The sequence below is a fragment of the Chinchilla lanigera genome, unplaced genomic scaffold, assembly GCF_000276665.1.
Source record: "Chinchilla lanigera isolate Chin_1 unplaced genomic scaffold, ChiLan1.0 scaffold00051, whole genome shotgun sequence".
NCBI classification, from domain to species: domain Eukaryota; kingdom Metazoa; phylum Chordata; class Mammalia; order Rodentia; family Chinchillidae; genus Chinchilla; species Chinchilla lanigera.
The window spans coordinates 9,312,915-9,326,514 of NW_004955452.1; the positions used below are offsets into that span (position 1 = coordinate 9,312,915).

At 58.9% G+C, this 13,600-nt stretch overlaps 1 protein-coding gene across 2 annotated transcripts; it reads right to left on the bottom strand.

The window, feature by feature from the left end:
• Positions 1 to 4,811: 4,811 nt before the first annotated feature.
• Positions 4,812 to 12,889, bottom strand: Matn1 (matrilin 1, cartilage matrix protein). Of its 2 annotated transcripts, XM_005394998.2 has the most exons (8): positions 12,784 to 12,889; positions 11,283 to 11,629; positions 8,821 to 9,043; positions 8,264 to 8,389; positions 7,398 to 7,814; positions 6,727 to 6,879; positions 5,826 to 5,906; positions 4,812 to 5,252 (listed from the first exon to the last, which is right to left on the bottom strand). In XM_005394998.2, exons 1-8 carry the CDS (start codon positions 12,875 to 12,877, stop codon positions 5,203 to 5,205), a joined length of 1,491 nt encoding a protein of 496 aa, XP_005395055.1. In that variant the 5' UTR covers positions 12,878 to 12,889; the 3' UTR covers positions 4,812 to 5,202. The 2 variants fall into 2 exon arrangements, with proteins under 2 accessions (XP_005395055.1, XP_013374923.1); XM_013519469.1 differs by lacking the exon at positions 8,264 to 8,389.
• Positions 12,890 to 13,600: the final 711 nt, after the last annotated feature.

Consider the following 13,600-nt stretch of genomic DNA (forward strand, 5'->3'; position numbering starts at 1 on the left):
CATGCTCTGCCCGGCCCCGCTGACTGTGGTCTCCCTGCATCCCAGGAGACCCGTCGAGGCCTACTTTACTAGGAGAGTCTGGTCACATCACCTCCTCACTTAAAAACCTTCAAGGGCTCCGTGCCACCCTCCAAATCAAGCCCAGACTCTTCTAAAAAGAAAGCCGAAGGCCAGCGTAACAGCCCCTTATGACGTCATCTCCTGCCTCATCCCTGCTCCTGGTCCTCCGGGCCACACAAAGCTCCGTCCAGAGCCTCAGGCTTTCCTGCCCCAGGGCCTCCACAAGCTGCTTCTTCCACTCAGAACACTCATCCCGCTCTCCAGCTCAGGCCCACATTCCCAGGCTCTGTGGCCCCCAACTCGCAATCCCAGCTGGATTCCCTGTGCAGCTTCCTCTCCAGTGTCTGTCTTCCCCCTGTACCCCCAGCACCAGGAGGCCAGAACCACCATGAGGCATTTTCTATCTCATCCCAGCAACTGGTGTCTGCACAGCCTTCGCCAGTGCTCAATAGAAGTTGGATGTGTAAATGAATGAAAGAATGAATTAGTGCACGCATTAATGCATTCGAGAGCCAAGGAGCAAAGTAGCAAGGCCTTGACCACCTCCAGAGCGGCCATCCCTGCCTTCCCTGCTGGCCCCACCCCGCCCAACCCTGTGCCTCTTTTCAGCTCTCACCCTCCCCCAAGAACACCTCCCAGCCCAGATGTCCCCAGGCGGTTCAGGTGACCGCTAGAGCCCCTCCAGCACTCTCCTTGCAGATCCACCTGTGCATTTCCTCCAGGGAGCCCAGCAGGACCCATCACAGCCACACTGGCAGGAGATGCACTGCCTCTGTTTACTGTCAAGGAAGCTGGGGTCTGCAGGTGTCCAACTTGGAAACCCTGGGGATTCGCTCCCAGGGCTGAGGGCTCCCAGCCTCTCCAGCACCCCCCGTCCCATGGGGCATCTCCTGCAAACTCGGAGCCTGGCAGCCACTCTCTGCCGGCCCAGGAAGTGGTTTCTGGGCCCTTATGTCCTTGATTTATCTCATCAAAGCAAGACTGAGTGCTTAGGAGCCTTGCAAAGGCAGCCTGTTCCCCCTCAGAGATTTTTCCTCCTTTCCGGAGCATCTCTCTGGAAACAGAGGAGGAAATACGGCCCACAGGAGGCGAGATGACAGGTCCAGGCTCACACAGCCACAGCGTAAGTAGAGTGAGGCCGGAATGTCAGCCCAGGAAGACAGGAACTTCCCTCTCCTTGTTCTCCTTTCTATTACCCAGACTAGGGCCTGGATAGGTGTGCTACAAACGTGTGTTGCTTGACTGAGTGACGCAGACAGCTGCTGTTCCAGAAGCTCATGTGCACAGGCCTCCCTCCTCCCTGAGCCCGGCACCCTCAGGCCAGGAATGCTCACAACAGAGCATCCTGGGAGACAAGGCTATCCTGGTCTTTACCTCCTGGACAGACTGGAGGTTCTGTGTCCATCCACAAGATCCTGGTGGACCAAGATCCCTGTCAAGGGGCTAAGATTTGCAAACACTACAGTTTGCACCCTGGGGTGGACTCTGCAGGTAGCAGGTGGCACAGCTACTTCAGACCAGGTGTCCACGGCATCTTGAAGGAGCTGCAGGGAACTAAGTGTGACTACGCCCTAGAGCCCAGGAAGCCACACTCTCCCTTGGCCATGGTGATCCAGCTCCACTCAGAAGCAGAGTGGAAAGGCCTGCCCTTCCCTATATCCTTGGCAGGCCAGGAAGTAGTGTGTGTGTCCCCTCCCTTAGCTGTAGACTCCAAGAGCCAAAGGACCTTGCCAAGCCACTGGGTAGCAGAGTGGTATAGGGGCTGGGACCCAGGACAGGCTGCCCACCTCCCAGAACGGAAGGATGAGAACCAAGACTCTAAGACCACCACACAGAAGCAAGGAGATGGAAGTAAAAGAGGACACCAGGGCCAGAATTCTGCTGCGTGGAGCAGAAACCTACCCGACCAATTGCAACTGCTGACAAGGGTTCTCGGTACGACGGTTTGGGCATAGGCTAGAGTGTCCTCCCAAAGCCGGTGGTTCAGGACTTCTCCCGAGGGCAGTGCTATTGCGGGATGGCAGGACCTTCAAGAGTAGGGCCTAGGAGGAGGTCCTCCAGTCACTGGGGGCATGGCCTTGAAAAGGATTCGGACTCCAGTTTGTCTGTCTCTGCCTCTCTGTCTTTCTGCGTCTCTCTGTCTCTGTCTCTGTCTCTGTCTCTGTCTGTCTGTCTGTCTGTCTCTCTCTCTCTCTCTCTCCATCTCCCTGCCACCCCTCCAGTTTGAGATTTAACTCTTTGCTCCCACACCTGCCCTCACCAGAGCCCAAACCATCGGGGACACCTTATCTTGGACTTGGACATCCAAAGTTATGGGCTAAATAAACCTTATCTATTTAAATAGTCATATGTTGCCAAGCATGGTAGCACATGCCTGTAATCCCAGCACTCGGGAGGCTGAGGCAGGAGGATCCTTGTGAGTTCAAGGCCAGCCTGGACTACATAGCAAGATCCTACCTCAAAAAAAACAAAACAACAACAACCAAAAAGAGTCAGGTGTTTCGTTGTAATGACACACAAAGCTACTACATAAAGGGTCTCTGGGCAAAGAGTACAGACAGGTCCAACAAGGAGACCAGTGAATGACCCTATGTGGCAGGAAATTCTTTGTCACTCTCGTCCCATGGAGAGCTGACAATTATCTCCCTGGTCCTTGAATTTGGGCTGGCCTGCAACTGGTCTGACCGATGAAATGCAATGTCATGCCAATTTGGGGTCTCTATCCTAGGAAGCTTCTGGACGCCCTGAGCTCCCGGGTGAGAAGGACATTTGCCCTGCTACAGAACCCATGTGTGGTAAGGTTCTGAGGCCATATGCAGAGATACAAAAGCCCAATCTTCCAGTCATCTCTACCAAGCCTCCAGGCAGATGTAACCCTACAGCACCAGCCAAGCCCACTAGCAACAGAAGAACCTCCAGCTGAGCCCAGTCAACCCCCTGAATCACAACAATAAAAGATGGCTATGTAGGGGGTTTGTGTGTTACACTGCAACAACTAGGTGAAACATCCTTGGACTGGAAAGCCATCAAGAGCCCAACAAATGCTGTCTTTCTCTTTCCAGAGGATGGTAGCCTCCAACCTTGGCCTTTTAGGATGTTTGAAAAAAGAAGGAGACCTTCCCAGCTCCTGCACACCAGTCAAGTGATTAAGGTTTCCAGGCCCAAGTTCCAGGAGAGGGGTGCTGATTGGTCCAACTTGGGTCAGGTGTCCACCCACTGGCCAATCAGGTAAAGCCAGAAACAATGTTACACAGCACTGAAACTGCTGCTTCCTGCCCTAAGGGGTGCAGAGGGGAGAGGCGAGTCTCAGAAGAAAGGAAGCATGGGCTGATCAATGACCACGTGGAGACTGTCTCAGGGCGCCTACTGAGACCGCAGAAAAACCCCTAACCCAGGACCCGGCACAGGGAAAGGGCTTAATGAGCACCTTGCCTGCGGTGGCTGTGTCACGGGGAGGCTGCTCCTGTGATTGCGCTGTTAGACTGATGTGGCTCAGGAGCGCTGTTGCTATTGTTTTTCTGCCTCCTTAAACTGCCTCCAAGGAAGATCCTTCGGGATGGTCTGAGCTTCTTGGAAAAGCCTTCTACATGCTCTCGAGTGTGAATCCAGTAACACTAAAACGCTCCATTAAACAAGAACGAGTTCAGAAAAATCGCAAAAGCTCCCGCTCTGAGAGGCAAGGGACGGAGTTTCAGCGGGGCAGCGCCCCGGAGGCGCAGGGGAAGGCAGCTGGGGTCTCGGTGTGGCTGGCAGACCCCATCCCAGCCGGGTGGGGCTGGGAAGCCGGGAGCCCGGACTCTCCTGTGCAGTCCCTGCAGTGGTGGGGCTGCTCCGCCTTTGTGGGGCGAAGCCTGCGAGGCACCAGGAAACAGCAGACTCCATGGGCGCAGCAGGAGGGCAGGGGCCCGGGCAGCCCAGGCTTGGGACTCTCGCCGGCATCTTGCTCACACCCACACTCACATTCTCTCTCCCAGGGGCTCCCACACTCCAGCAGAGGCGCAGAGCCTGGACACCACCCGAGCACATTCTCTTCTCCAGCTGGGCGGAAGGGGCAGGGAGGGAGCTTCCTGCCCCTCTGCGCGTCCCTAAGGCGGCGCCTCTGTCTTTCTGCCCCAGTTTCCCTTCCGCCTGCTGCGGGCATGCCCTGGAGCGTGTGATAGCTGAATGAATGAGCGAAAGTGTGCACAGAGGAGTCAGTCTGTGCCTCTGCCCTTTCCCTCTGTCACCTTTCCCTTTTAATGTCTGACAGCCCCGGACTCAAGGCCTGCTCCCCCACTGCCCCGCTGCTGGGCAGTCCTTTCGTTAGACACTCGGCCTCCCCATTTGTAGAATGGGGATGGTGTAAGCCTGTTCTGGATGAGCTTGTTGGGAGGATGAAGTGCAAACACATGAATGAGTTTATAACTGAAAAGGCAGCCGGGCATGGTGGCGCACACCCATAATCCCAGCACTCGGGAGGCTGAGGCAGAAGGATCCTTGCAAGTTCGAGGCCAGCCTGAGCTACAAAGTGAGCTCAAGCACAGCCTGAGCTGCATAGTGAGACCCTGTCTCAAAAAGACAAAAAAATAAAAAATAAAAATAAAAAAACTGAAAAGCAGGACAGACATGAGCTGGTCTGGGTGTGGTCACTGTCACCACCACCTCCACCTCTGCTTCCATCCCTGCAATGATCCGGTCATCCACTACCCCACCAACCCTCTCTCCTACCCACCCCCCAGTAACCACACTCCTTCCAGCCCCACTCAGAGTTAAGTTAAATCACATTTAATTGGTTTTCATCAGGGAACAGAGAAATCAGAAAAGAGATTCACAGCACTGGGAGTTAAGAAAGGGTCAGTTAAAAAAATAGGAATATATTAAGCTTCTGGTTGGACAAAAATGCACACACAGTCTCTCCCAGTCACCCCTATGTTCTCAGCGGTGCACACGTGTTCTCCGCACACTCCCTCTTCACAGCACACACTCGATGACACATGCAGGCAGCGCCCTCCTGCTCCAGCCGCCCGGGGGCAGAGGCTGGGGAGGCTTAGAGGCTCCAGCACCCAACCCCTCTGAAGCCTCCTCACTAAAATGGCAAAGCTAGACTAAGCTGGGGCTCCAGGGACACGCGCCGGACTCTGAGGCATGCTTGGGGTGGGGGCCTTAGACGATTCTGTTCTCCAGGACGGCCAGCCGCTTACTCACAGCTTCGAGTGGAGGCTGAGTTAAGGAGAGGCCCCCACTTCCTGTTCCCTCTTGGCCCCTCTTCCGGGGCTTTCTCCCACCCTACCCTTCCCTATGTGACCCCCCCGTCAAAACTTACCCACTCACCCTGCTCAGAATGGTGCTTTCCACTCCACAGCTGGTTACCATGAGCTCTGGATACCCACTGAACCCCGGGGTGCCCAGGCACTACACGGCTGGCTTGGCCCTGTGGGTCCCCCCTAATCCTGGCTGAGCCTGGGAGCTGTTGGTGTCCCGGACATCTCTAAATGGGGCTGGTGTTCATGATGTCACTGTGAGCCTGAGAAATCTCCAGGACTCTGTGTGCGTCCAGTCCCTAGAGCTTGGTCCTGCCTCCATTTCCCTGCACGCCCTCTAGGAACTTCTGCACTGACACTGCGTCGAGGGTGGCACCTGCCTCTCTGGCAGAATCCAGGCTTCTTTCATCAGAGCGCAGGTGCCCTAACCCAACCTGACAGGGTCCAGGCCTCCCTCCCAATGCCCCCCAGTCCCCACCCCCCTTGCTCCTCCTGCATCCCATCCCGGCCCCTGGAAAAGGATATGTTTCCTGGTCAGGGCCTGCAGCAGCCCCTCCACTTTGGCCTGGAATGTCACAATGGCCTCGCAGGCACACGGGTCTTCCTCTGCAGTGGATGAGAAGTGGGGAAGGAGCAGAAGCTGCCGAGTGGCCGCAAGGACGCGGGCTGAGTCACTGCTCATGGCCAGCACTGGGAAGACCAAGGGGCTGAGGAGCCCAGTGTATCTGGGAGGGCAGAGGACAGAGAGGGGACAGCAGAAAGGCAGCGCCCCAGGGTGACAGAAGGGTGACCCCGTACATCTTCCTGGGTCCTCAGAGCCTGGACAAGGAACCACAGTAACAGCTCCTGTGCTGAGCACCTACTGTGTGCTAGGCACTGTCCAAGGCCTCTGTGTCACCTCAGAGACTCCTCAGGTTTGACATCCTTAGTCCCACTTTACGAGTGAAGACTCCAATACTGAAACAACTTCCCGTGGCCTCCAGTGTCAGAGCCGAGGTGCAAACTCAGGCATGCTGGCTCCGGAGCCCAGATTTTCCACCTGGATCAGGTGGCCAGGGCACCAGGGGGACAGGGGACACGGCAGGCCTCCATCCTGGCTCCCCAGTTATTAACAGTTTTGCTCCCTCCACCCTGGCCAGGCTTAGTTTTCCTATCTATAAAATAGGGGCAGTGATCTTCCTTCCCAAGCAAGAAAACTGACAGAATATTTGGACAGCACTGAGACCATAGCCATTCATGAGAAGAGCACTTGACATGTGTTAACCGGGAGCTGAAGTGGTCCCGTCCAGCCACCTCCTGGCATTGCCAGATTCTCATGCAAATGCGCCCCTGCTGTCCCCACCCACACCCAGTTCGGAAATGGCTGCGACACACACACCAGAGCCCTGTCTGCCCTCTCTCTCCCTGACGCCCCAGCCTTGCTCACCCACGCAGATTTTCTTCTGCAACTTCTTGCCGATCTGGTTAATGGTCTTGAAGTCAGCGGAGTAGAAGTAGTGCTCTGCCACAGGCTCAGAGGCAATTTCCCTCAGCTCGTCCTCCACAGCATTGCCCACACCCACAGCAAACATCTTAAAACCTGCCAGAGGAACAATACAGAAAGTCTGGCTACAGGGACCCCTGAGCCTCCATGGAACGATCTAGCAGACAACACCAGGCACCTCCTACTGGCAGCTGCTGGAATTACAGGCACAATGCCTAGAACAACACCGAGAAGGAAACCAATATTTACTGAAGTTCTACAATGTGTCAGACCCTGTACCAGGAGCGCAATTTCAAACTCATCTAGTGGTTTTTATTTTCCTCATTTATTTTGTGATAAAACTGCAGGTCCTGTCCCTGAGTGGGATTGCCTCCAACAGCTGGGGTGTCTTTAGGACAAATGTTCAGCTGGAAGTTTCAAACCTCACCTACAAAAGAATCATGAAGCTAAACCACTCGCTCTTCTGGGGCCTCAGTTCTGTCATCCATGTAAGACAGATCTGGCTGACAAGTTTCTCTACATTTAAATTTAGCCGGGCTTCAGGCACAAATCAGAAAGCACCCAGATAAACTATATGCACCCCTCGCTGTCAGTGGCATCCAGATAGCACATACCAAGATCCTTGGCCTTCCTGGCCGCATCATTGATGTAGTCCTGGCTCCGGCCATCTGTGAAAACAATGCCCACCTTCTGGGCACCAGGCCTGGCGCCACTGGACACTGTGAAAGAGTTGTCGATGAGATACTTGAGGGCAGCCCCGGTCATGGTGCCCTTCTCCATGTAGGACATGTTCCGCACGGCCGCCTTGATGTCCTTCTTGGTGTGGAAGCGGCCCAGCGGGAACTCCTGGCGCACGGAGCTGGAGTACTGCACCAGCCCCACCTGGGCCAACCTGTCTGACACGTCCAGCGTGTCCACAATCTGGTTGATGAACTTCTTCACCAGCTCGAAGTTCTCTGGCCGCACACTCTTGGATCCATCGATGAGGAAGACCAGGTCAGTGGCCGCGCTGCCGCTGCCACCATTGCAGACTGTGGAGGGCACAAAGCCACGCAGACGAAGCTTAAAACAGAGTCAGCCATCCCGGCCACGGCTGGGCACCTGCCACACACAGTCTCTGGGCTGGGGATCATCTGTTTTTATCCTCGGAACCCCTCTCTAAACCAGGACTGCTGACCCCACCGTAACTGGAACAGCTGAAAAATCACACAGCCCCAGGGTGGTGGCACTGAGATTTGAGCTCAAAACCATGTGACTCTTTCCACCACACTAAGCCAACCTCCCTTCGTGATGGAGAGGGGGACACAAGTCAGAAGAGAGCCACGTGCAGGCACCAAACTCCTGAGGCAGCTGTATACTTTGAAGACTGATCCTGAAGCCAAGTGCTGGGAGGCTTGGACCAGTTGCCCAGGGGGGCAGCCCCAGCCTCACCGCCACCCCCATGACCTCCCCCGGGCTCGCACCCCTTTGGCCCGCTAACCATTGCAGGTCTTGCCGTCACTGTTCAGGGTGAAGCCCTCGTGGCAGGCGCAGGTGTAGGAGCCCGGGGAGCTGAGGCACACCTGCTCACAGTCATGGTCCCCCGTGGCACACAGGTCTGACACCACTGGGAGAAGGGAGGGAGGCTCAGATCTCACAGGGAGGAGTCTTTGGACACCTCCCTCCCTGGCCACGGAGACCGGGTCTCCTCACACACTCAGGGGAACTGAGACCCCACACACACCAGAGGAAGTCTCAGCCAAGGGCAGGACTCCCGGCATTGGACCAAACTCCCTGAAGAAGGTGAGAATGCCCAGGATCGAAACAAAGGCCCTGGAAAAGGGTAAAGGCCACTGCTGCACGCCACAAAGCACACAGAATTGAACGCAGCACACAGAACCACATCGATGAAAATGTGTTTGTCTCTATGCGTGGAGCGTTACACGTTGCCTTATCTCAGTCACCTCACAGGAAGGGCCCTGCTCCTCTGAGACCGATTTCGCAAATGGGAGGATCCTACCCAGCCCCGCCCACCCCGGCCCGGCCCCGCCCGCGCACCGCAGAAGGCCTCCTGGAACTTCTTGGACAGTTTCTCGATGACGCTGTAGCTCTCCACGTAGTCCACGTGTTCCTCCTGTGGCTCGCTGGCCATCTGCCGCAGCGTGGCCTTGTCCACGCGGCCCACTCCAATGGCGAACAGCTCGATGCCGCTGGCCCGGGCCCGCGCAGACACTTCCCGCACGCTGTCCTGGGGCCTCCCGTCCGTCACCACGATGACCACCTGCGGAACGTGGGGCCCAGTGAGAACAGCCCTCCGCTCCCCGCGTGGGCCCAGGGAGAAGCCCGCGGGCCTTGGCAGAAGAGGAGCCAGAACTGCCGGCCCAGGGCCACACAGGGCTTGACCCCGGGGAGGAAACTGGCTCGGGAGGCCCCATCCGACTCGGGTCTCGAACATCTGTCTCCTCCCAGGCAGACGGACAGCCCTGAGGTCATGGGGAGGCCATGCCTCCCCATCAACCCGGGGCTCTTCCTCGATCTGCTTCCTCTCCGCCTTAAGTACAGCTTCGCCTGAGACTAGGGGGTGCAGGAACCTCGAGCTACTGAAAGCCACGCCAGGCTGGACCGTGCCCTCTGCTCTGCACGCATCTCTGCGGCCAGGAGCTCAGCGTGGACGGTGTCGCCAGGCTGCAAGGCCTGGTTACTCCCTGTTACGGCCAAGCAAGGGCTCCAACCCCGTGCATTCTGCACTGCAGCCACCAGGTGGCGGCCGAGGACAACGAATGGGGCGGCTTCCACCAGGCTGGTGGTATCTGCCCGTGCCCCAGGAGAAAATGCCAACCCTACAAGGACTCAAGCCAGAGAGGGAAGATGCGCCCCTTTCTTCCTCCACTCCCTAGGATGCTGACACCCTTCTCAGAGAGGAGAAGAATATGTCTGCGCGTGCGCATACACCCTCCTGTGGCCTGGCCAGGGTCCACATGACTCCGCCCAGCCTGGGCTGGCCCCCAGCTTCTTTGCTGCCAACACCTGGGCCCTTCCCTAGGTCCTGGCCTGAGCCCTGTCCTGCTGCTCTGTGATTAGAACAGCGGGGTGAGGGGGGGGAATACCTCCACCTTCCAGAGCCTCAGTTTTTCCATCTGTGCAAAGGGTTTGTGGTTGGTCGAGAGAGACGCCTCATGGTGAGAAGCCAGAAAAGGGGCAACTGTTCATTTCAGTACCATTACCCAGAACCCCTGGGGAGGGATTGCCCGAAGCCTCCTCCCTGCCAAGCACCCAGGCTCCTGGCACAAAACACCTAGCTGTGACTACTCCATGAAACACGCTGCCACACTCCCCAGAGGCCTGCTGGCCCTTCAGGCTGCACCCCAGCCTTGAGACTTTCCCTCTACCTCGGATCTGTGCGCAGGGCCTCGCGGGCTGAGCACCTCCTCTCCGGCGCGGGTTCCCGAAGCCTCTCCGCGCCCCCTGCTGGAGGAGTACAGTCCTGCCTTGCCCGCCCAGGCCACCGGTTAACCCTGCAGATGTGCAGCTGCAGGGTCATCACCCGCACCTTCACGGCCATCAGTCCTCTAGGCCATGACCATCGGTCTCGGCCACAGCACCTCCTGTGGGGACCCCAAGTGGCCCCGCCACGGAAGACCTGCAGGTCGGCTGCTGTTTCCCTTGGCGGGCGGGGACGGCTGGGTTTGGGTGCCGTACTGCTTGAGCACTGCTTCCACCGAGTAGCTGGGAAATTGCTTCAGCTCGCTGTGCCTCGATTTCCCCGCCCGTGCAGCACAGATCCCCCCTCCGAGTAGGACTGCCACCGTCTGCTGTGCGCTAGAGATGGTGGACGAAGGAGGATAAAAGGGAGCCCCCGGCCTGGGGCTCTGGGCAAGTGAAGGGTGGCTCCCGCTAGGGGAGGTGCAGACAGCTGCTGGCCTGAAACGGTGTCCGTGTGGGTGCGGAGCCAGCGGGCTCCAGGACTCGGGGGCTGGGCGGCCAGGGGCTCCGCCGTGCTTTCCTGAGCCCCATGCTGGGGGTGGGGGTCTTATGGTGACCTGGACTGACACGCCAAGGGCCTGCTGCGTGTCACACTTGCTCTGAGCTCACGGTGCAAATGCCTTTGGCCCTCAGATCAGCGCCCTGGCCAGGCGTTTCTTAGATGGGGAAACTGAGGCACCATGGGCGGAAGTAGCACACTCCGTGGCGGTTTGCAGGAGTGGGTCGAACCCAGACGGAGGGAGGGCAGGGCTGAGTTCTCCCCATCACATAAGCACCTGCCTGCCCTGCTCCGCCTCCCCGGACTTGGACTGACCGCAGAGCCGCTAGCAAATGGCTGCAGGCTCACCCAGTGTGAGCTCCAGCCCTCGGAGGACAAGGTAGGGCCAAGCCGGCTCTGTCACTCCCAGCTGGGGACTTCTGCCTGCTGATCTCGCCCTGGACCCTCAGTTCCCCCGGCTCTGGAGGGGCCTCCTCTCCGAGATGTGAGCGCAAAGGGAAACACCGTTAGAGCCCCCGCGCGGGGCTGACGCACCCACCTTGCTGATGTCAGGGGACCTGTTGCGACCGCCCTCGGCGTCGCTGAAGGCCCTGGTGATGGCGAACTGCAGAGCCAGGCCGGTCATGGTGCCCGTGGACAGCGGCTGGATGCGGTGCACGGCCTGCAGCAGCGCGGCCTTGGAGCCGTGGGCGCGCAGCGGGAACTCCTGCTTCACCGAGCTGGCGTAGTTGACCACGCCCACCCGCGTAGCGTTGGGCCCCACGTCCAGCGACTCAATGACCTGGGACAGGAACACCTTGATCTTCTCAAACTCCACCGGCCGCACGCTGCGCGAGCTGTCCACAACAAACACCAGGTCCGTGGGCCGCGTCCGACAGAGGTGGCCTGGAGGGGGTGAGCATAGCCTAAGGGCTGAGGTCCAAGGTCAGGGCTTCTGAGTCCTCGGGGCGGGGACCGTGGACCTCGGCCGTGTCTGAGGGTCCATGTGTAGACACCACCAAGGAGCTTCAAAGGCCTCAGCTTGGCCTGCGGGAGTACTGTGTCCTGGCCAGCCTGGGGCCCCTCGCTTACTGCCTGAGCCTCAGTTTCCTCTTCCGTGCGGTGGCTGACAACCCTTCCCTTACCCGAGCCTTTGAGGATGAGCAGGAGGGCACACAGGCCAGCGCGTGAGCGCAAGGACAGCCTGCAAAACACACTTCTCATGTGTCCGCCCAGCTCTGCTGCCAGAAAGCAGGGCAGCTGTTGTCCTAGGTGGGCAGGTGGGCAGGGAGGGTGCTGGGCACAGCCTCGGGGTCCCTGTGGTGCCCATCCACCTGGGCATCAAAGTGAATCGGGCAGAGTGGAGGCAGATCCCTGGGGCCCGGTGGGGCGCGCTGGCTCGGGTCCCCCAGGCAGAGCCCGGAGCAGGAATCCCAGTGGCCACTTTGACAGTCTGACCAGCTGTGCTCCAAGCCACGCCCGAGGCACAGCGTTGCTGCAGACCCGGGGAGACTGCGCCACATGCCGGAAGGAACACGGAGGTGTGGGAGGAGCCGATGGGTGAGGGGACCCTTGTCCCCCAGATCTGCACTCCCGGAAGACCCAGGACAGCAGGGTGCAGTGGAGCACACCTGGAATCCCAGCACTCCGGAGGATGAGGCAAAAGGACTCCAAGTTCAGCCCAGCCCAGGCAACTTAGCAAGACTTTGTCTCAAAATAAGAAATTAAAGCAGGACTCCAGTGCAAAGGCTGTGGGTTCAATTCCCAGTATCAAAAAAAAAAAGAGGCAGGGTGAGGAGGCTGAGGCTACAGCCCCAGTGCAGTGCCCTACTGCCATCCACACAGCCCCGGGCCCCAGCCCCAGCAGCTCCGGAAGTCTGAGTCCGGTGCACTCCGCACTCAGCCCACCCTGGCCCGAGTCAGGGTCTCCATCTCTGTTGCTGCCACTGCCCCTCCTCCTCCCTGCCCCCACCCCGTCCTGGATCCCAGGGAGCCTCTGCCCATCTCCAGCTGTCATGGGGGGCTCTGGCCCGATGTCCCACATCACGCAGCCCCCTCACCTCTGGACTGGGGCACAAGGCCGAGACCATGTGGGGACTGGAGCAGCAGCAGCAGGGCGCAGAGCCCCAGGCTGGTGCCAGAGATGACCCTCATGGTGCAGGCGGCGCGGGCAGTGGCCAGCACGGTGTGGGGGACGGCGGTCCCAGGCTTATCAACCTCACCGGCCAGGCGGCCCCCTTGACAGCCCAGGGGCGGGGCCAGGCTGAATGGAGGTGTGTGTGCCGGGGAGGGAAGGAGCACCGGTCCTGGCCAGCAAGAGGCCCCTCCAGCCACAAGGGCTCCTTTGCCTGCAGAAGCAACCGGAGCTGCAGCTGGAATTCAGGAAATCTCAGGTGGGCGGGAGCAGCTGAGCCCATGCCGACTTGGAGCTGCCGTCCAGCGACCCTTGAGGGCAGCGGCCCCGCACCAGCCTGTCCTGCACCTTCACCCCACACCCCTGTCCTTCCCCACCCGCAGGTCCAATCCCAGATCCTCATCCACATGCCTTCCCTCCTGCAGCCTGGCAGCCCCTACTTCTCCTCCCCAGCTGCCCCCCAAATCGCCTCCACAGCCACCAGGCCTTTGCACATGCGGGGTCCCCTGCCCAAAGGCGCTTCCCGCTGCTGACTCTGCCCAGCACAAACCTTAGGCAGCCGGCACAGAGCCACACCCTCCTGTGCACAGGTGGGGGAATACGGTGCGGAGCAGATGTGGGCACCGGATCGCCTGGGTTTGCTGAACATGACCTGTGCAACCACAGGCAAGTCACTGCACCTCTCTGGGCCCAGAGGGTCCCCTGGAAATGACGGAGGAAGCAGTGCCTCCCTCCTCGGGTGT

Excerpts from the sequence above, each read along its gene's own strand:
- Matn1 (XM_005394998.2), bottom strand. The coding sequence starts at position 12,877 with ATGAGGGTCATCTCTGGCACCAGCCTGGGGCTCTGCGCCCTGCTGCTG. Across the intron at positions 8,390-8,820 it reads GTTCCAGGAGGCCTTCTGCG|TGGTGTCAGACCTGTGTGCC; the intron begins GTGCGCGGGCGG and ends CCCTTCTCCCAG. Across the intron at positions 7,815-8,263 it reads TGACGGCAAGACCTGCAATG|TCTGCAATGGTGGCAGCGGC; the intron begins GTTAGCGGGCCA and ends TGCCCTCCACAG.